The sequence below is a fragment of the Hippoglossus stenolepis genome, chromosome 10 (assembly GCF_022539355.2).
Source record: "Hippoglossus stenolepis isolate QCI-W04-F060 chromosome 10, HSTE1.2, whole genome shotgun sequence".
Lineage (NCBI taxonomy): Eukaryota > Metazoa > Chordata > Actinopteri > Pleuronectiformes > Pleuronectidae > Hippoglossus > Hippoglossus stenolepis.
In genome coordinates this window covers 24,523,049-24,549,574 of record NC_061492.1, presented here as the reverse complement: position 1 = coordinate 24,549,574, position 26,526 = coordinate 24,523,049, and the positions used below count along the sequence as shown (strand labels likewise).

Sequence of the window (26,526 nt, the reverse complement as noted above, 5' to 3'; positions counted from 1 at the left end):
TTTGATGAGTAGTTTGACATCTTAATTTGGTCCATGTCCCACCCACTAATAGAGGAGGCAGGACTTATTAACTATACTGCAGCCAGCCACTAGGGGGTAATCGAGATGCTTTAGCTTCACTGTTTGGGAGATGTTGTCCATCTTTGAATACTGTCTATGGCTGCACTCATGCAAAATTTGCAATGGCTCATGGGCTTGGTGATTACTCAAACCTACTGAGGACTGTCACAACACATTCTGCATCTAAGTAGCTTGTGAGTCTTTCACTCACTTACAACCTGATGGGACTCTTATTGCATTGGCTTATCGGATTGGTCGATTTTATGTGCTTCAAAACATCACGGTTGACCAGCGAGTACTGAGTCACCTGGACACACTCCTGTGCCACTAGCGTATGTGTACATGGATATAATTAATTCACAAATCTACCCACAGAAAATGTGTCAGTGTCATTATTTGTGTAAATTAAGTAGTACTGTAGTACTTTTGCTTCACTAATTTACACAGTTTTTCACCACAGGTCTTTTAAGCCTTCAAAGCTATTATATGCACTAAACGTTACCAATGGCTTATGGGATCGATTGATGATGCAAACCAAGAACTGAGAACTGCATGATAATATTTTTCTCAAGTGAGTAACCTATCCCAATGTAGCTCAATCAGTAACTAGTTTCATTATGAAACTATGAGCAGAACATAATTCATGAACATCATTTTCTAAAACATTACAAGGTATCAGTTCTAAACCAGCTGGTATCTGCATTTCAGCAAGTGAGCTAATATAGTCACTGCCTCTTTTTGTCTTGACTCTTGTGGATGGCTCTTGCAAGCCCAAATAAACCTGAGATACAAATAACATTTTAATAATCGATATAGAGTTGACCATGAGAGTAAAGGTGTAGATGCACTGAGGATGGACTGCATTCCAATCGGCCAAACCACCTCTGGAAGTGCTCAGGAATGTATTGTGAAAGCATTGAAATGTGTAAATGCACTATCATTAAAACAACTATGTAGGTGGAAGTAATTAACACACGTGACTGTTCCAAACCAGTGACCACAGTCCTCTCCTCAGTCCCCACATTATACAAGACAGCTGTGGATGAAGTGAAGACGAATCGAAAACATAACCTCCTCCCCCAGCGCTACACAGCATCATTGAAAGCATACCCACTTTTTTGTAATAGTTTGGTACAGAAGCTCCAACACTCAATCACGTTAAGTACAATGCATAGTCCACAAATTATCAAAGATAACTGGCACCCCCCTCCCATCTGTTGAATCACTGTACCACAAACGCACTATTACAAGGGCACAGAAAATGATCTATGACCCCTCCCATCTGTTTCAACTTTTACCCTGTAAGAGGCGCTGCATAGACCAAATCATCCTTTTTCACAAGCAGTTATTTCCCCACAGCCGTAACAACCCTGAACTCTCTGCAACTATCATGATGTACATGCACTTTAAACACTCTAAACACTACTATATAACTGTATGTGATATTGTCCTATCCAACCTTGTACTCATCGGTGTCACCACGGTCTATGTCAATGTGTATGTTATATTGCATGATAAGATGAGATTTTTCCAGTGCTGTACCGAAAAGGAATTCCACTGACTTAGTTGTGTGGTCATTTATAAATCAATCATATTCAGAAAAGCAAAAAAATACAATAATGTTGCAATATGGATGGCTTCCATCTTCCTTTATCCTTTTTCTAACTATAATTTTTTGCTGTGTCTTATTTCCCTGGACCTGTACAAATGAGAGTTAGAATGTTGAGCTGTAACATATGATTAGATTTACAAAGATTCCAATGTGGAAACTGCAGACACAAATAAATACACGATGTAAATATAATCAGGTAGAAATTTTAATGCGGGTGTAAATTAAGTAAAGGTTTATTTGAGAGTTGTACTTAAGGTAGTGTGTTGCGCTGCCAAAGCCATTGGTAGAGTTAAAGGACGAGGAGACTGTAAAAACCACAGATCAAATTATCTCTCTGCCAAGACTGTACTAGGCATAGGCCATGTGTTGCTGTATGTATTACATTCCAAAGACAATGAAAGAAAACATCAATTTGACAACATATAATTTATTTGCTGTTCCCATCTGATTCCGCCAGCTGAGGGAAGTAACCCAGTTTATTGAACCAGATTTTCGGCCAATCCACCAACATTAGTGCTCACAGAGTTTAAGCATTGGCATTTGCCTTCAAAACCCTTAGATAAAGAATGAAATACAAATGAATAGATGAAAGTTACTTTGATAAAAAACACTATATAAGTATAGTAAACAGAAGGCAATCTTTGAGGCAGACAGGATTACATGCCAAAGCTTTAAAAAATGAGCCAGTGAAAGGAGTGTGAGAAATCTGGAGGTGTTTGAGGAGAGATAAATGCCATCAAGGCAGAGAGGAAGTGCCACAACAAGCTTATTAGCAGGTGTATCATCTGGGAAGATAACAGGAGACATCGCTCACTGGAATGCTGCAGTACACTCATGGTGACAGAACAAATAATGAGTTAATCACACAAGACATGAGATATATGTGGATTTGATGGAGAGATGTGTGCATGTGTCTGAGGTACAGTATGTGTAGAAAAGACATTATTTAACAAATTTGAATGGAATGCATCTTATTGTATTTTCCACTTTCTTTTGTGATAAGATCAGTAATTTGTTGTGTAAGTTAATAAAAAACAGTGTATCATCAAAAACTTTCCATTTTTAATAACATTTTAGCAGTCCAGTGAATAATCTGAAATGGTACACAGGTTAGCAGAGGTGCAGGGTTTTTTACTGCCAGCAGGTGTTGGTTGTGACACCTGTTCAAAGGTGGTCTCTGGTGGTAGATGGCACTCAACAGTCAACTCTCCCTTACTGCCAACATTACTGCAACAACACGTTCCTGTAGATACACGCTACACAACATCAGGAGAATGCGTCCCCTTCTCACTCAGAAGGCAGCACAGGGTCTGGTCCAGGCTCTGGTCATCTCACGCCTAGACTATTGCAACTCCCTCCTGGCAGGTCTACCTGCTGGTGCCATCCGACCTCTGCAGCTCATCCAGAATGCAGCAGCTCGACTGGTCTTTATCCAACCTAAGTTCACTCACACTACACCGCTCCTCCGCTCCCTTCACTGGTTACCAGTGGCTGCCCGCATCCATTTCAAAACATTAGTACTTGCTTACTGTGCTGTGAACGGATCGGGCCCAGTCTACATCCAGGACATGGTCAAACCTTACACCCCAGCCCGTCCAATCCGCTCTGCATCAACCAATCGGCTTGCTGCTCCCTCACTGCGAGGGACAGCCAACCACTCAACAAAATCACGACTGTTTGCTGTCCTGGCTCCTAAATGGTGGAATGAGCTCCCCATTGACATCATGACAGAAGAAAGTCTACACATCTTCAACTGCAGACTAAAGACACATCTCTTCCAACTACACCTTGGATAAAAATAAAAAATATATAAAATATATCTATATATTTAGTAGCACTTATATGGCACTTACATAAACAACTTTGTAGTTTGACTTCCTTGAAGCAAATTGTACTTACTTGATTCTTGTTGTTCTGGGTTTGTACCCTCATGGTTGAATGCACTTATTGTAAGTTGCTTTGGATAAAAGCGTCAGCTAAATGTAATGTAATGTAGATGTGAATGTCCTTTTTGATGCATGCAATAGCTTATATCTCCGGCCATCCATTGACTCTTGGTCAATGACCTTCAATCTCTATCAATTCAGAGGTGTGTACACTGGACTGTTTGAGTGTGAATCCTGTAGCATGTGGTGTTTATGCTGCTTCAAGCCTTCACATGGTGTCTGAACTGGTTCAGGTAAACTGCCATTAGTAGACCTCTTATGTCTCTCTGGACACATCCTGTGGGGCCTGGTTCTGCAGTCTCCTTAAGAGATGACCCAAGAACACAGAGACCCTACTGCCAAACTGAAACAGAGGGTGAAATTAGAATATCTGAATATTTACTTCACAAAACATCAAACACTAGAGGGTGTCACTGTCACCGAGAAGCCTGAGTCCTCAGGAAAACCTTATACGAAGTATACACTTCCTTATTTTAGGAACAGGAAGTGTCCCTAAAATAATGTGGCTCTTCTGTATTTCAGGGCAGCTCTCCTTAAACCAGCATGGCTTCAGATCACCAACACAGAAAGGACTTTGAAGAGGGTTGTCATAAGAAGTCTAATTTGTACCTTTTTAGTGAAACTCTTGAAGAGCACCATCTTGTGCAATGGCAATATCGCGATCTTATACAGGTATGTGACAAGCAATGACTTGTTGCATTTAAGGCAAACAGATACCAAACGTTAACAAGTAATGTTTTCAGATAAATGTTGTCTGTGTTGCACGGACATTACAACTCTACAAAAACATCAATACGTTAAATCAACAGTCAAACTCACTTTAAATTCATATCATCAAAAATATACATGGATATTGTGTTTGCTTTATGTTTGATTGACGAAAACATATCTTCATTTTCCTTCATTAAAGTTCAATCACCAAGTTGTAACGTCTCTGTCTGAACTAGCTAGCTCAACGCATTTGGGAAAGAAGGGATTGTTTGGAAGGCATTACAAGGTTTGTACACACACAAGAGAATAATCCAACTACCATTTAGAATCATTTGTCACCACCCTAATATCACAGTACACACAAACAAGCAGCGTTGTTTCAAACACACATGCACAAAACTGTACTGTACAGGTGCAACAGCTGTGTATTTGTTAAGCGTTTTTTGTAGAACTTTGTAAACATTTGTTTATTTATTTCATGATCTTATAGATATACTTTTGAGAAATATTGTGGTCCTAGTTAAATGCAAAAAAAATTGTGTCTGAAGTAATTTTGTATCTTTTAGGGGTTCGGGTTAGGATCAAAAAGATGTTCTGTAATGGGAGAGTGAATATCAATGCTACTTCTTGCTCATGGCCACACAAAGTTACTGTGGAAATGTGGATATGTTGTTGTCAGCAGTTTGTTGAAAAGCAACTGATAGCTGTGTTCAACAGACATGAAATGACCCTTACATTTTCAAGAAAGAAAGTACATGTGGCAACATACTATAAATCAGACAGATTAGAAATGCAGAGTATAGTGCACACCTCAAGGTGTAATACTGCCTTGGTTTCAAGACAACACACTGCACAGCATGTGTTCTCCCGACAGAATAAGATATCACAGTAACTGTACACCTGACGACAACAGGTGTGCCATTGAAATGAAATCTCCTGTGAAGGTGGAGGTAAAGTAGATGAAGAAGGAAGCTAAAACAAATGTGCATGTCATCTGTTAAATCCATAGACTGCATATAAAGACATGCCTCCACTGTACCAAAATGAAGCCAAAATATCCAGAGATACGGGAGCTGCCACCTTGTGGTGCTGATGTCATTTGGAGCTAGAGTCTTTGAAGTAGTGATCGTTGACTGGTGTCACGTTATGAAGGCCCAGCCGAGACGTGAGCTAGATCAATCGCAAGTCAGTCTCAGCTGTCAATCATGACTTCTTATACAATTCTTATTGCACCAAATAACTAATTTACCATCATTTATAATTAATATATCAGAAAATTACCACTTTTCAGTGAGATAAGAACTTTTACTTTGGAAAAATGTAACATGTACTTTGACTTAGTAGTTTGGTCCATGTTCCATCAGCTAACATAGAGGAGGCAGGGGGGATTCAGCCCTGTTAACAAGAGTATTATCTTTTGCAGTGATATTGTTGCTTTTTATATAACATCTTTACAACCAACTTAATAGAATAGGTTTTCATCTGTCAACAGCTGTTTAAAACATCATTTTAAACTGCTGTACTGTCTGTACTGCCAAAGTTCTCATACAGAGCAGGTCAATCACTGGTCATACAAAGTGTCTGACTGAGCACTAGTCACATCTAATCTTCTACAGACACTGGCGTCTATCTTGCACACTTCTGACAGAACAGATGTGGCCCAAAGCATCTGAACACATCCAGTGTAGCTACACATGGAGGACTGAAGCTGCTGTGGCACTGCTAATGTACTCATTCAGCTATGCTTCCTTTAAAGACACTGTGTATTTAATGGTTTCTTGTATATATGTTTATCCCCAGCTATAATCAAGCTATTTTAGTTTATCAAACTTCACCAAACCTTTCACGGGAACAAAGTCTGTTTCCAGGATGTGGAAATGAATGTATACAGAAACTTCGATATGAAGTCCACAAGTTTGAAGAAAAAAGGAGTTCTGAGGCCGGCTCCTCATCTTTCCTTTAAGTTTGCTATTTGAGGATACATTAGCCACTTCTATCATAGTACACCTGAATCTTGCTGTTTCTCAAATTGGACACTTCAGTGTGTACACAATATGCTCTCTGCTGTAGTGCAGAGCCATGAAGTTGTTTAGGAGCATTTCAGCATTTTGTTTTACCATAGACTGTAGCCTCCTGTCCACATCTCCTGTTGAGCACAAATTGAGCCAAAATACCGCGGTTGTGCTGCGTACCGCCATTTTGTGTTTTTAACGTCATTTGGACCCAGAGTGTATCCAGTAGCGAACAGGAGATGAAGTCATGATATCAAAGTTCCTCCTATACATGAGTTTAACTAATTGTGAGTCAGTCGCAGCTGTCAATCGGGACCTGACACCTACGTTTTTATATCATAAACTAGCTAACTGAAACCAAACATGCTGGACAAATTTGAACTTGAATATACATCAGTGTGATTTATTTCCCTCCGGTGATCAATAAAGTAGAACTACCCAAAATGTCAGAGACCAACCGATAAGGGTGTATGACCAGAGAACAGTTGTTGTTTTTGAATGCAACTCAGACTGTCTGGCTGGATTTATTTACTTTAATGTCTCATCCTACTCTCTCACCCCATTTCCTCTCTCTCCTTCACTGTATCTATCAAAAAAACACCAGATATAACATGTGCTGCAAGTGGATGAAATATGTATGACAATAAAATCCCCTCTCCACTGGTCAAAACCCCCAGTATCACCCACTAACATCTGGCTTTTGTCTGCAATGGGAATGAATACGTTCGGCATTCACTCCCAGTTCTCTTTTAGAGTCTGCAGTAGACAAAGGTTTTTATTGGCTCTGGCTCTGATGAATGGAAAAATGACACCCAGGTGAACGCGCTAATTTCTTCTTCTTCTTCTTCTTCTTCTTCTTCTTCTTCTTCTTCTTCTTCTTCTTCTTCTTCTAACTGCAATTGGGAAAGGAGTCAATCACCTATTTTTGGTGGGTTTACCTGTGTTTAAAAAACCTGCATATACCTGCTAATTTTGGTGTAAAAGAGATACAATTGATTAAAGCTGAAGTCAGTGACTTCTGGTCACATCAATGAGATCATATTTTTCAATTCAATTCAATTCAATATTATTTGTATGGCGCCAATTCACAATATACAGAGAGAGGAGAGAGAGACTTGCTTGCCATATAAAAAACTTTGTCGTCCTTTCTTTACATAACAATATGACTGGGTTATGATTCTCTGAATATATAGATAAGCTGCCAGACACCTCCAGTGTCTAGAATTGGACTAAACTTGATGTAGCTGTTGTTTAATACTGTCCATTGTTGTCCTTCTCTTATTACAATTTGTCTTTTCAAGGCATCTTTTAAGTCCCATTAAATGTCAAATTGAATCTTGTTACTGTGAATCAATTAGATTATAGAAGAAATGTGTCCTATAGTATACACAGGTCACACTCATTGTTAAAAAGCGGATTTAGAGTGACTAAAGTCTGTTAATTATTATTTTATCAACTGCTCCTACAGTATATTGGTGGTTAGTGTTCAGGCTGTACATGGGAGTAACTGAATGGTTTTGTCATACATGACATGCAGCAGACTACAGCCCTTCATCTGCTGCCAGTGTCACATGTGGACATTTCACTGAGTGAAGCCTGCAAACTCTCTGTAACTGAGCCTCTGGGATAAACTCAAGTGCTCAACTGTCAAACCCACCGACCAATCATGGACGCTCCTTGTATTTAATGAGAGCCTGGAGTGAGCTGAAGCATACATATAGCCATATGCGTGTGCGTGCGGTCGTGCGTCTGTCGGCCCCGCTCACGAGCGCCTGTGCGCCTTTAAATGGCGTACGCTGGCGCTGAGTAGAGGGCGGACCCTAGTAGCCCGCGTGCGTGTGCATGTGTTTGTATGTGCGTGTGCGCGCGCGTGCGCCTCTCGCTTGCCTCCGCTGCAAGTCGCACGGAGCTGACGGTGGCTTTTGTGCGTATGATGCACCGTGGTCGACGCACCTGTGCGCACAATAAACCCAGCCCGGTACTGCCTGGTCCCCCTCTTCCTCCTCCTCCTCCTCCTCCTCCTCCTCCTCCGCCGCCGCCGCTCCAGCACCGTGAGCATCTCAAACACACCAGTCTGGATTTTACCAAACTACGCCTCTGTGGAGTTTACAGCTGGATTTTAGCACTTGGATACTCTCGGTGGTCTGTGGAGGTAAGGTCAGTAGCGTCGTCTTATCTCAACCTGTTCACGTCGCTTGTGCGCGTAGAGAAAGCCTCACTGTGTAATGTTACGGGGCAAATAGAATAATAATAATAATAATAATAATAATGATAATGATAATGATAATAATAATATTAATACATAAGCAGCTTCTAGAGGGAATATGCGGCAGGAAGGGGCTCGACTTGTCCGCTCCTGGTGCGCAGGTGTCGCGGAACTTGCCACTTTGTCCGGACTTTTTTTCCCCCTCCCAGTTTGAGAGGATCGGGAACGAATGGACGCAGGTGCGAGTCTCCTTGAAGGAAGAGAGAGGAGAGGAGGAGAATTTCTGCCATGTTGGCCTCTGAAGTCTCCCTGTGCAGGAGAGTCAACCTGACAGGCGGGTGTAGCATTACACACGTCCTCTCCGCTCCCCTGAGGCGATGGCTTTCATTTTCGTACTGTTTTAATTGAAAGGCCTGTTTGAATCATCCATTTTATTTTAAAATTGTGTTTATCATATTTTTGCAAATGCGCCCATGCAGCGTTTGAAGCCTCCTGTGTGTGAAATATAAAGCACCAGCCCAGAAATGAGTGGAGTGAAGCAGCGACCTGCCGGACCTCCTCCACCTTGTTTTTAGGTGGATGAATAATAAATAAGGTGAACGCCAGGTGTCCAGTGTCCGCGCATTGTCCTCGTCTGCAGCCTCATTTTAAAAAGCCAAACAAACGCACCCTGACACGGCGCGCACGCTTCACTCGTCCGCCCGGCGCGCACGGCTAATGCCCTCTTTAAATATAGATGGTGTATTTGATGTGTAACGTGATCTTTCAGTACTTCTGACATGCAGTCTGATACATGACCTTCTGTGTTCACGGAGATGGACCGCGGGTACGAGCGGAGGCTGCGCGCCGCGCTACAACCACCACATTCCTCCATTATCCCTCTTCCTCTCCGTTTGCATAGATATGAACCAAAACATGCTGCTGCAGTTTTCATACATTTACCACGTTCATCAAACGAATGTCACATGTTTTTTTTACATTTGAAAAAATCCATGGCATTGCAACGCTTTTAAATTGAACCGTCTAAACATTGATTTTATGTTAAAAGTCGCCGGAAATATCGAAATAAATGTAACCAACCTGTGATTATTTTTAAAAACCTGATGCTATAATTATTATACGATTTTCATTATTCTTTCTATTTAATAAATTAAAACCAATCATAATGATTTGGATAATTTCGGTTCCCTGGAGGATCAAATGGCGTCCTCAGGGAGGTTCGATGCTCTGCTCTCAGCAATCTGCATCTCGTGCTGCACGTTTCAGCCGCACAACTTATTTGTTTTTCGCCCACACCTGTACAGCCTCAGTGTGGCCTGCTGTGTGCACCAGCCTTCGATATATATCTCATTTAAATCAGCGCACTGCTATTTTTTGCACAATTTCCCATTTGCATTGCGTCGAATGCAGCATGTCCATTAATACATACATTATTGTCATTGCAGGAGAATCAGAGGCCTCGTGCGTTGCGCCATAGAATCATCCACTATACTTTGCCGCAAAATAAGCAGTGACACGTCCAGGCCTCGGTGCTCTCTGCGCCTCGGCTACGCCTTTTCTCTTCCCGTCCACAGAGATGTTCAGCACCTCCACTCTTAGCTGATGCAAATTCACGCTGCGAGAGGATGACAATTCGATTTTTATTAATCGCTGCAGCACATTTCGATGTGAAGAGTTAATAGGATTAGATGGTTCTCGTGCGTTTCTGTGCGTTTATGCAGAGGGAATTCCTAATCAGGCTCCTAATCCAAAAAAAAAAAAAAAGAAGTGGATTCAGAATGGGTGTGACCCAGCCACAGAATGCGTCTTCTTCTTCTTCGACTACCTCCTGCACAGGGCCCAAAGGTGCTCGATCACCTGCTTCTGTAAAACGAAAATATTCTTACAGAGACGGTTTCATTGTATGTCTCATGTGTCGAGGAAACAAACATTTGTCTTTTTGTTATATTATCCAAACCATATTAATGTACCCTTAAAAAAAGGAAAATATTTTTGCTGCATTGCTGAGAATGAAATCCAATACATTTCCTTGTATGAAATATGATAAACACATGATTATAGATCATATAGACCATGATATTGATACAGACGAAGCTATTTTATATCGAAGTCATTTCTGAGCGTAACGTGCTAACATGTACGGTGCTCGTTTTCTGCAAAAATCTGAAACCACCATATTTAATTTGCCTCCTCCCTCCACCCTCACCCTCTCCCCCCTGTATTTTTAAGATGGGGGGTGGGATGGGGGCTGTTTTGGGTAATTTGGCTGTTCCCCTTTTTTTTCTCCTGGTTGGCAGCCGATTAACTGCGCTGACAAATCAGGCGCAAAAAGCCAAGGGCTCTCAAGGTAACACTAATCCCTCTGGGCGGGGAGCGTCAAATATTACGCAGGATTTTTGGAGAATGCTCCTTTCTTTTATTTCTTTTACCCCCCCCCAGAAAACACACACACGTTCTCTTTTTAATGTCCTTCTTTTCTAAAGGTGTAATATGTGCATTTGCTAGGCCATAAATGTCTGTATCTGAAAAAAAAACCTACCACCTATACCGATTTTATTAATTCCTTTTATTTTAATACATATGAAAATATAAAACATTTAAACGACATTGAAATGCTGATTATTCCTCTAAAAATGCATAGCATTATATCTTTTAAATGTCTGCTGATGGGCCAAACGGAGAATTGTAAGATGCAAAGACGATGAAAAATAAAACAAATCGCATGAAAAACGATTGTTTGATGAAAGAGAAAAAAAAGTGAGTGGCAGTGTGATGTTATATAAACCGCTGGTGGTTGTAAGGAAAAAGGCGAGGTATTTGTGGGTGTGTTCACTGGTGGAGTGTGTAGTGATTTGTGAGTGTGTGTAACAATAAGAGTGTGTGTGTGTGTGTAGAAGTGTATGCAGCTGATGTAGAAGTGTATGTCCACGTGTTTGGTTATTTTTTGTGTCTGCAGTCATTTTGTGCATGTGCGTGCACTTATAAATGTGGTGTGTATAATTCGATTTTTGTGGTATGTGTCACTTATATATGGTGTGGTGTATATGCAGATGTCAGTATGGTGCAGGCATGTGTGTGTGTGTGTGTGTGTGTGTGTATGCAGGCGTTTGTGGGGTGCTGGGTGCTCTCTAACTGGGTGATGTAATGCCGTGAAGGGTGCTGCAGCAGAACCACAGAGCCCAGAGAAGGCGTGTCCTGCCTGCAGAGTAGCTGGATAACAACACGGTGCCCACGCTCCATACACAGCCAAAATAACACCTCCCCACCCACAACCACACAACCCTCCATCCCTCACTTCCACGCATCTTCCCATTTTACATGTACCATCCTTTTACTGGTCTGTTTTTTTTATTTTATCCCTGTCTGTATAAAATGAGCAGCAGAGGCAGAACACATTAAGATACATTGGTCCCCACTATAGTGATAGATACCAAAAAGTGGATAAACGATACATAATTCCCTTATTAAGATTTCACTCAAGGATCAGCTGCTTGATTTCTAATTGAAAAAATCAATTTCTATTGTATCACTGTCGACCTGCTGATCAATGTCGTCATGTCTTTTGAAATTTAGGGCATGTGTAAGAAGGTGGGGGACATCCTTTCCTTATCTCTCTTCCTGAAATGTGGTGACTGTTCACTTTATCCATTTTCTTAAAAACGGCTGATGATAAACTGAGGATATTTTAGTCAGCTATTAATTTTGCATCGTCTTATTTTCCCTTTTTTGCAGCAGAGTCTAAATAGAAGCGTATGTATTTCAGTTGATGATTTTACTTGGTGTGGTCATTCTGACTGACTAAATGTTATGTGATGTTCTTTTTAAGAGTCTCCTATAGATTTTCTATAATCTCTGGGTTTATTAGGCCACTGAACAGGATTCTCTGATGACAGTAATTGTTAATTATATATATTTCCTTGCATCTGTGTACATTTTAATTATTTGAGTAGGCCAAAAACAGTCTTCTTGTTGTTTGTCATTTATCCATGATCAGCCTCAACAGCATTTCCACTGTCTTTACTCTATCACAATCCATACACAACATATTGTCAAGGTGATACAAAATTACGAACAATGTACAATGATAGAGATTGTGATTCAACACTCATCCCTCGGTTTATTACTTAAAATCAATGTAATGAGACCAAACAGATGGATATCGGCCTAAGATGGTCGCTCAATGCTGCTCTGTGTGCCCACAGACGTTTGTGGCTGACTTGAAGTGTGTGTTTGCAACGTGATGAAGAGCGAAGAGGACGAGTAACGTGGGGCAGGGCTGTTTCATGAGATGCATGAGTGGGAGTGGATGAGGTGGAACATCCCTCCTTCTGTCTCTGTCTCTCCCCCTCTCCCTCTCTCTGTTTTCACTCATCTTTTCTCTGCTGTCTCTCCCTCTTTCCTCTGCTGTCAGACTGCATGTCCTGCTCAAATCCTTTTGTCGACCGCTGCAGCATCGCAGACCTCTTTGAGTCTACTGTAAGATGTAAACCAGAGTGTCATATTTTGAAGGCCTGGAGGACATTTTGTCACTGCATCCGGATGCGTCCATGTGTGTGTGTTTGAGAGAAAGAGAGAAAGAGATCAGGGCACCTGCTGTAAAATTACTGGCAAGTGGCATCCATTTAAACACGAGAGGCCTACCAGTGGGATGCTTTATTTGCATTTACACACACACACACACACACACACCCACCCACACAAGCACACGCACACACACACACAAAACTCTCCATCCCAGGTCGCGTGGTTGTTAATAGGATCCAGAGTGCCACTGCCTTTTGTCAGTGTGTGTATGTGGACTCGTCCCTGTGGGGTTTGTCAAAGGCGCCTTTCACTGAGAACAATGATTCATGCCGTTTAGCCTTTTAACCCCCGATGCTCTACAAAAGACGTGCACGCAGACACACACACACGCTGAGGCAAGCTGAAAGTGATGCCTGAACAAGTCTTTCAAACACTAGTGTCCAGTATTTACATGCTTTAAATGCAGAGTGTGTATCAACCATCTCAGATTTATCTGATAGCAATCAGCAGAGTAGACCTGAAGATATGTAATGTGGGGGGGAAACTGCTGCTACTTAACATAAAAGGAAAATTATGTTATTTTGTAAATGTCAAAATAATTTGTTGAGAGAACAGACTTTGACTCCAATTAAGGCCAATTATATGATTTAAATAGGACAGAGGCTGGAGACAGTTTTCAACACACTATTGACTACTGACTATTCTAATGCACATTAAATAAGCAGATTAATACATTATTTACGAAAACCAAAATGTAAATAAAAATATGTTTCAAAGAAAACAATAATTTATTTTAAATAATAATTAATTCAGCTATGCTGAGTTTATAATTTTAATTAAAGCCAGATTTTAAACATTTGTCAGGTAAAAAGTTGCTGCTAATGGTCAGTCTGTAATAAATGGCATACAATGAATACAAAAAAAACATTGTTTTAACATATGGTAATGAATTGTACTGATTCTGATAATCCTACAATATAATCCAAATGATTCAATGTAGGAGGAAAATGTGATGTCAGAGCTGGAGAGCACTTATTGGCTGATATATTTCCCTTTATAGAGGCTTGATAAGCAGCTTCACATGTATAGATTGAAACCTCAGGCAGTGGGAGGGAGGCTCTGCTCAGGTTTGATAACAGCTCTGAATAAATAAAAATAAATCTCATGGTTGGCAGAGCAACATATATTTCTAATATATAAATCTGGATAGATTGAAAATAATTATACATCAGTGCTACACACTACAGAAATACAGGTTTAATTTCTTTTGTATAATTTCTTTTCATTAAAAGTTGACAATTAATGGATAATATTGGGAACATGACATTTCCAAAATTACCCAGTTCATGTGGACTGACATAACAATGTTTCAATTTCATCTCAGTAGGGCTGAGAAAAAGTATTATCAAATAAATTTTACTTTGATTGCAATAAATTGGCCATTCATCTAATAACACTTTAAATTATACCCCATTGAACAACCACCAGGGCTTTATACTGGAGATTCAGGTTTATGATGATGAAACATGTGACCGACTCATTTTTGTAGGTGATAGTCATCCAAAGCACTTGCATGGCTGAAGTTTTATCTGATTGGTTGTCAACTCCTCATGTCAGTGTTGCTTAGTGACCATCTCAGTCTTACTGTGATGGAATCAAGTGTTTATTAGTAATAGTAAAACAAAATCAGGTCATGCGAAATTTAGGTTTGACGTGTACAATTGGAAAACCGCATGTCCCTGTGTCATGTGAATTTATAACATGTGAAGTGTTTCACATGTAACATGTGCTTTTCTATTTTGTTTCAAATATAAATGGCACAACAGATTATATGTGATGATTAAAATACAGTAAAATTACCACACGGCACTTTATCACAATGTGCTTTGTTCATTGGTTAAAAAAGGTGTTAAGTGGGTTTAGGGTCTGATATGATGGAAAAAGACGAAAATCTTCCTTGTTTTAATATTGTCCAGAGAGCACAACTTTGGACTGAATGCAACATTTAATTTCGAAGTCTTCTTCAAACAGTGAATTACTGTCATCCCGACATTTGCAGTATAAAGGTTCATCACTTCATCGTTCCAGACACACTACCTACCGGTAACATACCTGGAGTGATAAAAGGCTCTTAACCAGATTTGCTAAATCAAAATTAAGCATAGTTCCCCTCAATGATGAGATGGAGCCAACAACACCTGGAGAGTTTTGCTGTAAAAGTAAAATTGTAGCTCAAAACATAAACTTGCATAAATATCCCCTTAAAATATCTTAAAGCTGTCTTAAACATGTGGTCTAATGATTCTCGCACATGACTGTGATTCACATTCCTTGACCAGCAGTTGCTCTCTACTGTGCTGTGCTGTGAGCAGGTGTAGGTAAATCTCTCACATGGTTTTTCGATACAACACGTTAGCAAAGGCATTGTGGCCTCACTCAGCTTTGGTTGCGAGATGAGGTGTTTAAGGTTGGTGCCTGTTGGCTCTGTTTCCATGCAGGGCCACAGTGTCACAGGTCAGGATGATTATACCCTGTTGCGAGCCCTGTGTCCTTAACGCGTCATGAGGTTAAAAGTAATGTTTGTCTCATTGATAGTGGGCTAACATTATTTCTGAATAAAGATGCTAATTAGAATTTCTAATGTACCTCAGTACCTCTGTCAAGGGTAAATCTGCTGAGGAGACAGTGTTTCTGGGTTTTAATGACAGCGCGACCAACGCTCAAGGTGGCCTCTCCTACTACCAAAACTACAACAACACATGCTGCAATTCCCCCCATGATGTCACAAGGAAATGATACAGTACAAACCCTATTGACAACACAATGACAAACTCTTACTTAGTGAACCATGTTGCATTGGGTGTGTATTCCGTATCTTGCACTGTACAGAGATATTTTGTAACTCTTCCCGTAGTTGTATTCTCTTTTATTCACGTAAAACTCATGGTATGGGAGGAACGGTTTTTCATTTTTTATTTGAGGCAAGTGCATGAGACAATAAAGAACCCTAATGTCTCGAAGCCTTGAATATCAGCTGCTTGCAGAGGGCACACCTGTCTTGATGTCTAGGATACGGCACTTTCCATTAATCACACACTTCAGTACCAGTCTTAATCAATGGAGGTACTTGGATGTGTTGCCTTGTTGTCACGGAACTGTATCAGACCAGCATTGTGATCCTCTGGTAATTAATTGTCTCTCATTCTGTTTTTATCTACATCCATACCAAATGCTCTTGCATAGTTGCAGGACAACATTGTACCCCAGTGCTAAGCAGCACCCAGTAAAGCACTTGTTGTTATGCTTTCTCCATCATGAGGACCTTTGTTTCATTATTTCCCTCTGAATTGAGTGTCCTGCTCTCCTAACATCTGGTCTTATAAATCAATATTAGTAGGAGGCTGGAAGTCAGGCACTATGAACAGGATCTGATCACCTGACCAGATTACTTGGCCTGTGGTAATAATATGAACTACTACTTAAGAATTAGGCAAGGGAAAAATGTAACCACAACCGGCGTTCAACTCGGCCCACAGATTGTAGGCACACTGCCCCACCCACACTGACTGATACAGAGCACTGGTTGCCTGTTTATACAAAACTTATTAAAATGGAAAATATTACGCTGGGAAGTTACAACAAATTTAACACTACACTTCACTGGGTCAATAACAATACGCAAGGCAAGTGTGATATATACGTTCCACATACAGAAAGACATTTGTAGAATGAATAGGTGAATGAGAGGGGAGCTAGAGTAATTCCAGTTTTCAAAGATGTTCCAAGTATATTCACCGATGGTTTTCAGGGTTTTCGAGGGTTTCTACAAAATAGTGTAGCGTAGATCTTGATCCATTTCTGATGTCTGTCTGCTCCAATTAGTCTTGGCTGATCAGCTCTCAGACTTATGCATTTTCCCGAAGGACAATGCGGACCAAACTGTACACTGTATAGTTGCATTCAACTGGAAGAAGATATTGTTTTAAAAGATTATGTACTGTTTGATCAGGAAGCCTCTTTGAGATTGAAGTTTTAAAAGAAAGACCTGAAAAGAAAGATTCGGAATCAGACAACCATACAAGCAGCTGATAAAACAACACGAATAAGAACAATTGCTAGCCTCATAAATAATTACCAGATAATAAAGTTTTCTATAAGCTTCATATAAATTGGTAATAGAGAATGAAGATACCCAGCTTGAGGGCTGTTTGCAGTTCAAAGAAAAGATGGAAGTTTGAATTGTAAAGCTTTATAGATAATTCCTTCTTCTCAGTAAGGAAGTCTGTCCAACTTTGTGATACAAAGTGAGCAATGATGAGTATGAACTTTTTCATTTGTGATAAAGTGTAATGCACTATGATAAGCAGGGTTTAACTGCTGAATGAATGATAGGGCAGTGGAACAGTATGGAATATATCTGTGAACAAGTGCAGACATTAAAGTCAACTGAACAGTAGTTTTCAGACAGCCTTTGACTCTATGCAGAAAGACTGGATTGATTTTTAATTTTTTGTTATCTATATGTAAAACAATGATATGATTGAGAGGAAATAATTGTAAAGCATTAAAGGCGGATTTAATCATCTGCATAAACAGGGATGTTAAAGGGGACATAGCATGCCCATTTTACCACAAGTTGATATGGTTCCTTGGGGTCTTAATGAAATGTCTGTAACATACTTTGGTCAAAATACCACAAGGATCATATAAAACAGCACCCTTTTTACCCTGTATAAAACAGCCCTCCACAGAGTGACCTGTTTTAGTGCCTGTCCTTAAATGCTAATGGGCCAGCTCCCCCTCTCCCCATGATTTTAAACGATATAAATTACATATTTTATATGATATAAATTATCAAATATGCATCCCATAATTTGTATTCCCTTCTGTTGTCCTGGAGTTTTAATTTTCCCAATCACATAATTAATGTCCCCTCTGCCCATCCACTACAAGCACACAAGCAGACAGACAGAGAGAAAGAGAGGTGGGGGGGGCTATGAAGACCATCATTTACCCCCGAACCCCGACATTCAACGGGTACAACAACAAGCGGAGAATGGCATGTTTTGGACATTAAGGATCAAACCTGGGATCTGTGATGGCTAACCACTTATAGCTAGCTAATAACAGGTGTTTTTATCAAGCTGCCTCAGGTTCCACTGTTCTGAAATCAGTTCTGATATTGCATGGAACTTCTGCGGATAGATCTTGAATACAATGTACTGCACACACACATTCAATGACATCTGAGTAAGTTCAAGTTCCTGTATCAAGAATACAAGAATAGAAGGCTGACATTACTTTTTGCACTTGCCATGATTGTTATTTTTTCACTATGAACATTTGAAGAAACAATCATTGTTTATGTGTTTGATACATGAGTTGTATCTACTTCTTTTCACTAAAACATCAATAAACTATGGAATTGTTGCATGGGTGCCAAACCTTTTGGGTTGTGTTTTGACAGTTTAAATGATACATTTAGAGTACTTCAGGACACAAGGTTTAAAAACATTTTTTTCCCATCATATCAATATCATATCATATAATCATATCAAGGTAGATTTCATGTAAACAAAATATAAACTTGATATTGCATCAGTACTTACTGGCGTTTTTCTGTGCCTCTTAGTATTCACCAGGATGGAGGAGAGAGCCGTCTCTCCTGGCTGGTCATCAGATAAAGCCAGTCTGCCTGGCTGACTGATAGTCATGCACTGCCATGAGAATAATGAGACTAATTTACCCAGCAGATGACCGATAACTCCACAACCTTTGTGGAGGGTAGAGAAAAATGCAGCACCATCACACACACTTTTAATTAGGATTGGTGGCTGCCAACAGTACAGTAGACTGCATGTTAGCTGTGAACAGCCCACTGCACTGATTCTATTTGTAAGAGTGTGTTATAAAACACCCATTGGTTTCCTGACAGCAGAGTCATGCATGTATGGGCTACTTGTACCGTCCATCAAGACACTGAGATCTTAAAACTTTGTCTTTTTTTCAGAGATTTTAGGAGTTGGGGACCCTCAGGGAGTTTACATTTTACACGGATGGATATTTAATGTCCTGATTACAATATGTGTTTGCCCTGCTATAAGTCCAATAAACAAATAAAAACAATAGCCGTTACTTCCCACCAGTTTTATTCTTGACCGTGTGTGGTGATGCTGTTCACAGATAGTTTTTTGCATATATGAGATTCCTGTGCTTCTTAAATTAAGTTTTCCTATTACCTGAAAAGTCAGTGTTACACACCTTATAACACAACTACATGTCAGGTTTTTTTAGCACATCAGGGAAATTCCTGTTGGGAAATAAAGAATTGTTGCAATTTCATCATTAATCATTTGACAAATCAAATCTCTTGGATGTGATTTATCTAAATCATGCTTAGCTCCAATGCCGGTGGAAAATGCCCATAGCTGATTGGCAGGCAGATGCCACCTCAAGCTGTTGTTCTTGTCAACAATTTAAAGTGCTCTTAATCAATGTGGAAGATGCAGTCAGTGGTGTGAGGAAATATCCAGTTCCTTTGCTGGAGCAAATAATGCAAACATAGGAATTCAAATAAGAAGATTTAAAGTAAAATCGCTACTGCTGCTGTGAGTGGTACATTATTTTAAGTGAGATAGAACAACTAATATTTGACTGGTTGATGGAGGTACAGTAGCTTTGATACTTAATATTCCATTCATTCCAAAAATGAATATTGTTGGATCAACTTGAAAAAAAATACTTATAAAGTTGTATTCTCACAATTGCCAACTTTAATTTGAAAGAACTCAATTCACTTGTTTGAATTGCACTGAATTTTCTCAGTAGTTCAAGCTAGCGCCACCTTGACCTGATACAATGTGACCCATTATTATAAACAATAATAATTAACTCTGAGGGCATTTACTGTTATGGCAGAGTGTTTACATTTTTACATCTTTGTATTTCACATGGTGATAAATCTATAGCTGCTCAGGTTGTTTGGTCTATATCAATTAACTGTTCTTTGTGTTAGTAAAATAATATAAAATAAATGAACAAATGTTGTAGACTACAAATGTGAAGTGGCATTAAAATTGAAATTGTATAATATGTTTAAAAATGAGTATAGTACATTAAATCCCATGTACACACATATGTAACTTTTTGTTTGGATTATACTACCATCATGGGGTTTAGATGCAAGAAAGCATCCAGGATGTGTTCTCTATTATTATTACTGTTATTAATATTCATATTATCAGTGGAATGGATGCTGATGAAGCCATTGTAACTCTCTGTCCCTCTTTTTCTGACAGTGATGGAATTGAGAGAGGCCAGCGGATCCCTTGTGAGCTCAATTTCCCAGCAGACAACATGAAGGAGGAAATTCCACTCGCCCTGATAGACAGAGAGGTCCATCCCATCAGACCTTACACCATGAGTGTTGATAACATCTCTTTTGAAGAGTAAAAAAATATATTAAAACATCACCACCTCCTCCCCTCTCCCGCTCCTTTCATTTACCCTACAGAGGAAAACAACAATTCCTTCACACGACCACCCTGCAACTACTGGACAATTCACAGATGTAACTGACCTTACGACTGTTAACTTCAACGACTGTTCTCCTGCTACTGCCCTTTTCCCTTTATATATATATATATATAGTGCACATACTGTTGATAAAGCTGTGGATCCCTGTAACTCAGTCTAACTACCCTAAGATTTCAATCTGATTGAAATCCCCTCAGATACCTTTTTTGGATGAATAGATTCTTCGCAGCTATGGATCTTGTAGGTTTTTCTATCAGGCTGCAAATGTTCCTCAGCACATGTCTGGGACTGGAATTTTTAGGCACTCCAGGTCAGTGGGCACGCTACCTCCGCTGGGACGCCAGCACCCGCGGTGACCTCAGCTTCCAATTCAAGACAGAGGCCTCAGAGGCACTGATGCTGTATTTCGATGACGGAGGCTACTGTGACTTTCTGCAGCTGTCAGTGGCAGAGGGCCGGCTGCAGCTGCGCTTCAGCATCGACTGTGCCGAGACCACAGTTGTGTCAGACAGACGGGTGGACGACGGCAGCTGGCACTTTGCCACTCTGAGCAGGTATAACCTGCGTACAGTGCTGGTACTGGATGGCCAGGCCACAGCTGATGAGGTGCGGCCACAGCGACAGTTCATGAAAATAGTCAGCGACCTGTTCCTGGGTGGAGTGCCTCAGGATATCCGCAACGGTGCACTCACTCTGCCCACAGCGCGAAACATGCAGCCCTTCCAGGGCACAATTACAGACCTCAAATATGGCATCTCGCAGCCCCTGTTTCTGGGAAGCCTTAAGGTGCCCCTGGAGTCAGAAGGATGGTGCACTGTGAACCCATGTGAGAATGGTGGTACCTGCTCTGTGGTGGATGGAGAGCCCAGCTGCGACTGCTCCAAAACCGAGTACAGGGGCCGCTTCTGCAATGAAGGTAACTCACACCTTTCCCTCTGATAGACTTAAGCAGCACTCCAACTGTGAAACACTCAATTCAACTTTGAATTTATCTCATTTTTTTCATCTCCAACAATTGTAAATTGTGATTTATTTCCAAGAGATCATTATACAAATATTGCCTCACAGTCCACTGCTGTTCCTGGAGGCTTAATTTGAATCGCTAAACAAATCAGACATATGGCCAGTAATTCAAAAGTCTGGGACCAAAATTAGTCAAAGGTCATCCAACAATATCATCCCAACAATTTTTCAAAATGAAGAACTCTGAATTTGCTGAAGGTCCTTTCACATTTGGAGACCTGCATCATATATAATCATGAGTGAATTTATAATGTCAATCCATACCTGTGCAATGATGCAGCTGATTTCACCTGTCAGACTGTCCAACGTAAATGTATTTGTCATGTTACAGTATATGAATGTTAAAGATCAATGTCATGACTTCAAACACTTGCCTTTTTATCTCTCTAGTCAATGGATTAGTTTCTGTTATCGCTCCTGGTTTCATGGGCTCAAAGAGGTTTTTGGGCTTTCTTGGCTCTCTCTATATAATATAATAATAATATTATCCCTATATTTATTGGTGGATGCGAGTTATGTGTGTGTGTGTGTGTGTGTGTGTGTGTGTGTGTGTGTGAGAGCGAGAGAGAGACTGAGACTGTAAAATCAAAAAGCTAATCTAAGCATGGTTAGTCAGTGAGGCGCAGGTTAATGGCGTCGCTCCTGCAGGCGGTGATAAGGACGCCTTTAGAGAGAATGAGGCCTCCTGAGCCCCCTTTCTTCACCCAATCACAAGATGGCAGGTGTTTTATATCAAATCCTTTTGTGTTGAGAATTTTTCCCGAGCTGTGTTTCAGTGGCTCTACAACTGGCTTCACCCTCACCAAAATTGATGTCTATTAAAAGAAAGCCCTTTACTCTTTTCCCTCATGTATTTCCTCCCTGCAGGCCAAATAAAAGGCACTTTCACCTGCTTTATGTAGGAACTTGGATTTCCTGTAATTTGATCAATCCTGAGCACAGAACTCTCTGTGATAATGCCTGTTTGGTTGTGTAAATCAGTGAATGTGCACTTGCTGCATGAAATGGATCCAGGCACCTCTGCTCTGCAAAAAACTCTCAACATGAACTTAATTATTCACAATCAATACCAGGTTTTGCAGCAACTGAGGAGTAAATAATAATATTGCCTCCCAATAAGATAATCAACGCCACTTAAATAAGAAATCTGCTGAATTTATCCAATGAATTAATTTAGATCACAGGTAATTTCTTTTAACATATTTGTTACGCTATTTTTTCCTCCATCTTTGAATTTCTAACGCTGAACCTTTTGCAAATATGGAAATTACATCCCATTTGGGTTGATGCCAAATCCCTGCTACATAAAAAGGCCAGGGAATCTGGAATTTAAAGATTAGTTGTTTTTTATCTTTCTCTGCCAGTGTTTGAAATAAATGAGAATGCAGGGCGGGGGCAGGGTGATGGTGATGGTGTCGGGGCTTTACCTCTTCCCTGTGTCTGGGTGGTGGCTGAGCTGCTTTGCTTTCGCTCAGCTGATTAAATTGATGGCAGGGCTCTGAGGGCAGAACTGTTTGTCCGTTGGTTTAGTCGTCTTTCAGTGCAGACACATGAGAACAGCAGGATCGTAGATGGTGTGTAAAAATAATTAATTAAAATCTGCAAGCTCAGCCAGTGCTTTTGTCACGACGTCAGGCAGCACGGGGTCTGGCTGCAGCTTCTGACTTGCACTGAGAGGAGAAATCACATGTTTAAAATGTTTGCATGTATTATTGAACTTAATTGCTTTTGTGTGTGTTAGCTTAATTCTGTGTTTGTTTCTGTGCTCTCTGATGATCTGTTAACACCAAAGCAGGACTAAGGTGATATACTCCTGCGTGCGTTTGGTGCGTAGGCTGTGCACATCCTCAGAAATTAACGTAACGCAAGATTATACAAGATGCGATATCCACATAGAGATCGGGGCACTAGTGAGTCCTTGACAGGGTCAGTGGGCACTTCATCGCGGGCAGGTCAACAAACAGAAATGGCAGAGATTTTTGAAGACAAGCTGTGTGACCAGGGGCCTCATTTATAGAACAGTGTACGTGCCCACAAAAGCCGAAAAATTTGATTTATAAAACCGTGCGCACGCACACCTGAACGCATTGTTCACTTTATAAATCACAGTCCACCTGGAAACGTTTGTACTTGGATCCGCCTTATATCCTGCTCTCTACACGCCCACATTCAACCATAAATGTTCAATGCAAAGCACCTCATGAATATTAAATTAGGCTGCTGACCAATGGGTTTCCACCGCGAGTCATGACAGAGCCACGGCATCAATTTTTTATATTTTTGTAATTAAAAAGAAATTTCCAACCAATTTTTTTCCACAAATTAAAATTTCTTTAAATACACATTAACATGAATCCAACATATTGTAGCGAACGGATAAATGGAGGCAGAAGACGTTATCTTTCAGTCAGCAATGCACACATTCAACTATTAATGACTCGGCTCTGTATCTCCGATGTTTAATGGAATCTGAATGTAATTTGCTGTAAGTTGTTTTAGATCTTTTTTCAATTGAAGGTTCGTATGGAACAGTTATGTCGTGCGAGCACAAATAAAGCTGTTGGTTTTAATGGTAATAATGAAGCGGATCAATAATCCTCACCTCACATCGGCATCGCCATTTTCCCGTCTCCAAAATGTTCGTACACGTGGGTCAGAGTAAGCGCACATTCTCCCGTCAAGTTTGTTTTTATAAATCCCAACGTTTGCGTGAGAAGTGGTGTACTCAAGTTTCAGGCCCCATTTTGTGCGTACGCAATGGTTTTAAATGAGGCCCCAGGTCCGGAATTACTCATGTGTCTGATTTAGGGGTCTGACACACCGTCAACACCAAGTGTCACCATCTTTGTTTATGTTTGCCGCACACAATTCCGTAAGTAGCATCGAAGCAAATTCGTGAACAAAACGTTCACAACGCAGCTGGTTGCCTTCTTGTATGCGTGGTTGAACAGTAAGTGTGGTGTAGGCCTAAGACCTCTACTTTTATGGCAGTATGTGTTCTTCTGCATACAGCGGCCTGTTCCAGTAGCTGGGCATGGTGATGAGCTTCTGGGAAGGGTGCACATACTGACGCTATAAATACAGTATACACTGTAACATTTAACCAACTGTGTACTTTGGCTGATATAGAATGGATGTTTTATAAGCTCACCCACTCCATGCTACAACAGAACTTATGTCTCTATATAATAAATTAAGATAATTAAATTAGAATGTATGATGTTTGAGTATGAGGCTAATCCTGGTTTAGATATGTTCGGAATATTATGTTTTCATGGAACATCGATAAATCTGGTTATTTATATTCCCACCTAGTCTACATGATAAAGACAAATATTCCAGTCACTTATAACTGCTATCAACTGCATGCGCCTGTAATGTTTAACATTACCATGGCTACAACAAGAGCCTACCCACAATATGGTGGCTATTGAAAATGAAGCCACTTTAGCTTAGAGCAGGGTTAGCTCTATTAAATGTCAACATCGTGTTACCGATTTGGCTTATGCACCTTATTGTCAGCAGTCAGACACGAGAGCGACAGCAACTATTGAACATGTCCTTCATGTTGGCCGGTGTCTTGCTGTCAATGCCATTGCACAGAACCACAACGCAGTGGATTAAGATTGCTGTCACTGGTGGGATTGGGTCGTCATTGTTATGGAAGTTTCCTGTAAACTGGTGAAAGGAGAACTCAGGCAGCAGCTGATGTCTTATGCAGAAGATTTTAACGTAGACTTGATGCATCAAGGAGACCAGAAGGTGGAACAATATACAAACGCTAACAGAGTAACATGAGCAGTTGTCACCCCCAAGTCTGAAGATGTCTAACACAGCATCTCCATATATCTTCCTCTACTTGCGTCACCCATTCTAACAGCACATCCATGAATGGCTAGAATTGCTGTCACTCTCTATGTTACACGTGGGTGTTTGCATCCTATTGGATAGTTAAGCCTGAAGTATGCATTCCTAAATCACATTGTGTCCTTACGTCTTGCCACTGGTGAAATACGCAAAAGAGTTGGAGTCGTTGCTTCTCTGTCTGGGGCATCTGAGTTAGATATGAAAGTCCCTAAACGTAGACACTACAATGTACTGTTGGTTGGCCCTTTATCTATAACCTGACCTTGGGTACTGCTTAAAGAGAGAAGGGAGTAACTGTGGAATTTAGACAGACACTATTCTCCTGTACAGATATAATATAGATTATATATAGTGGCATATACAGTAATATTTGAGAATAGTCAAAAATTCCTCAACAGTCATTATGGAGTTCAATGGCACCGAATGGAGAGAAACATTTTTTATGAGTAGTGTAGTATCCTTCTACCGGCTGTGTGTCATAGTTGAACTGTTCATGGGAACGTCTGAAGCCCTGCTGGCGCAGGTTGTTACCAACAATCAGATAATTAAATCAAGTTTTTCAAGAGCAGGATAAGGGCTTATCCAGGATACTGAAATCGGGATATGACGTTTACATGCTTAAATACAAAAACAGGATACTTAAAAAAACTGATAATAACCAGGAAACCAGGGTGCATGTAAATGCATTTACTGTAGAAATAGTGTTTGGCTTGAAATGATGAGTTGATGCTGCTTTCCCACACATTCCTTCTGAATGTTATATCACATCCTCTACTACTTCTCCTTTAATATAATCCATCACAAAGTTTATATTTAGGCCTGTTATTCTTGTGCACACAAGGTACTAAGAGAGATACGAACCAACAGTAGTGGACACTTTTCCTTATTCCCAGCTGAGGGAGTGTTTGTCCTCAGATGTGTGTCAGCAGCTGGACGTAAACACTAGTTGGTCTAGAGGCTGAACTCGAGGATAAACCTGATGATATCAGTAGCTGAGATGGCAGGAACAGAGGGACAACTCACAAAGAT

The 26,526-nt window shown here is 40.4% G+C and overlaps 1 protein-coding gene across 6 annotated transcripts in view; it reads left to right on the top strand.

Annotated features, from left to right (window-relative positions):
- The first annotated feature begins 8,229 nt into the window (after positions 1–8,229).
- Positions 8,230–26,526, top strand: part of nrxn3a (neurexin 3a) — a 182,444-nt gene continuing 164,147 nt past the window's right edge. For 5 of the 6 annotated variants that reach the window (XR_007033016.1, XR_007033015.1, XM_047341759.1 and 2 more), the window contains exons 1-2: positions 8,230–8,498; positions 20,370–21,523. Coding sequence is in view for 4 of the 6 variants with exons in the window: in XM_047341759.1 (XP_047197715.1) it covers positions 20,818–21,523 (706 nt within the window). In the remaining 2 variants the exon portion in view is untranslated. The remainder of the gene's footprint in view (positions 8,499–20,369; positions 21,524–26,526) is intronic. The other variant, XM_047341757.1, reaches the window with a different exon arrangement.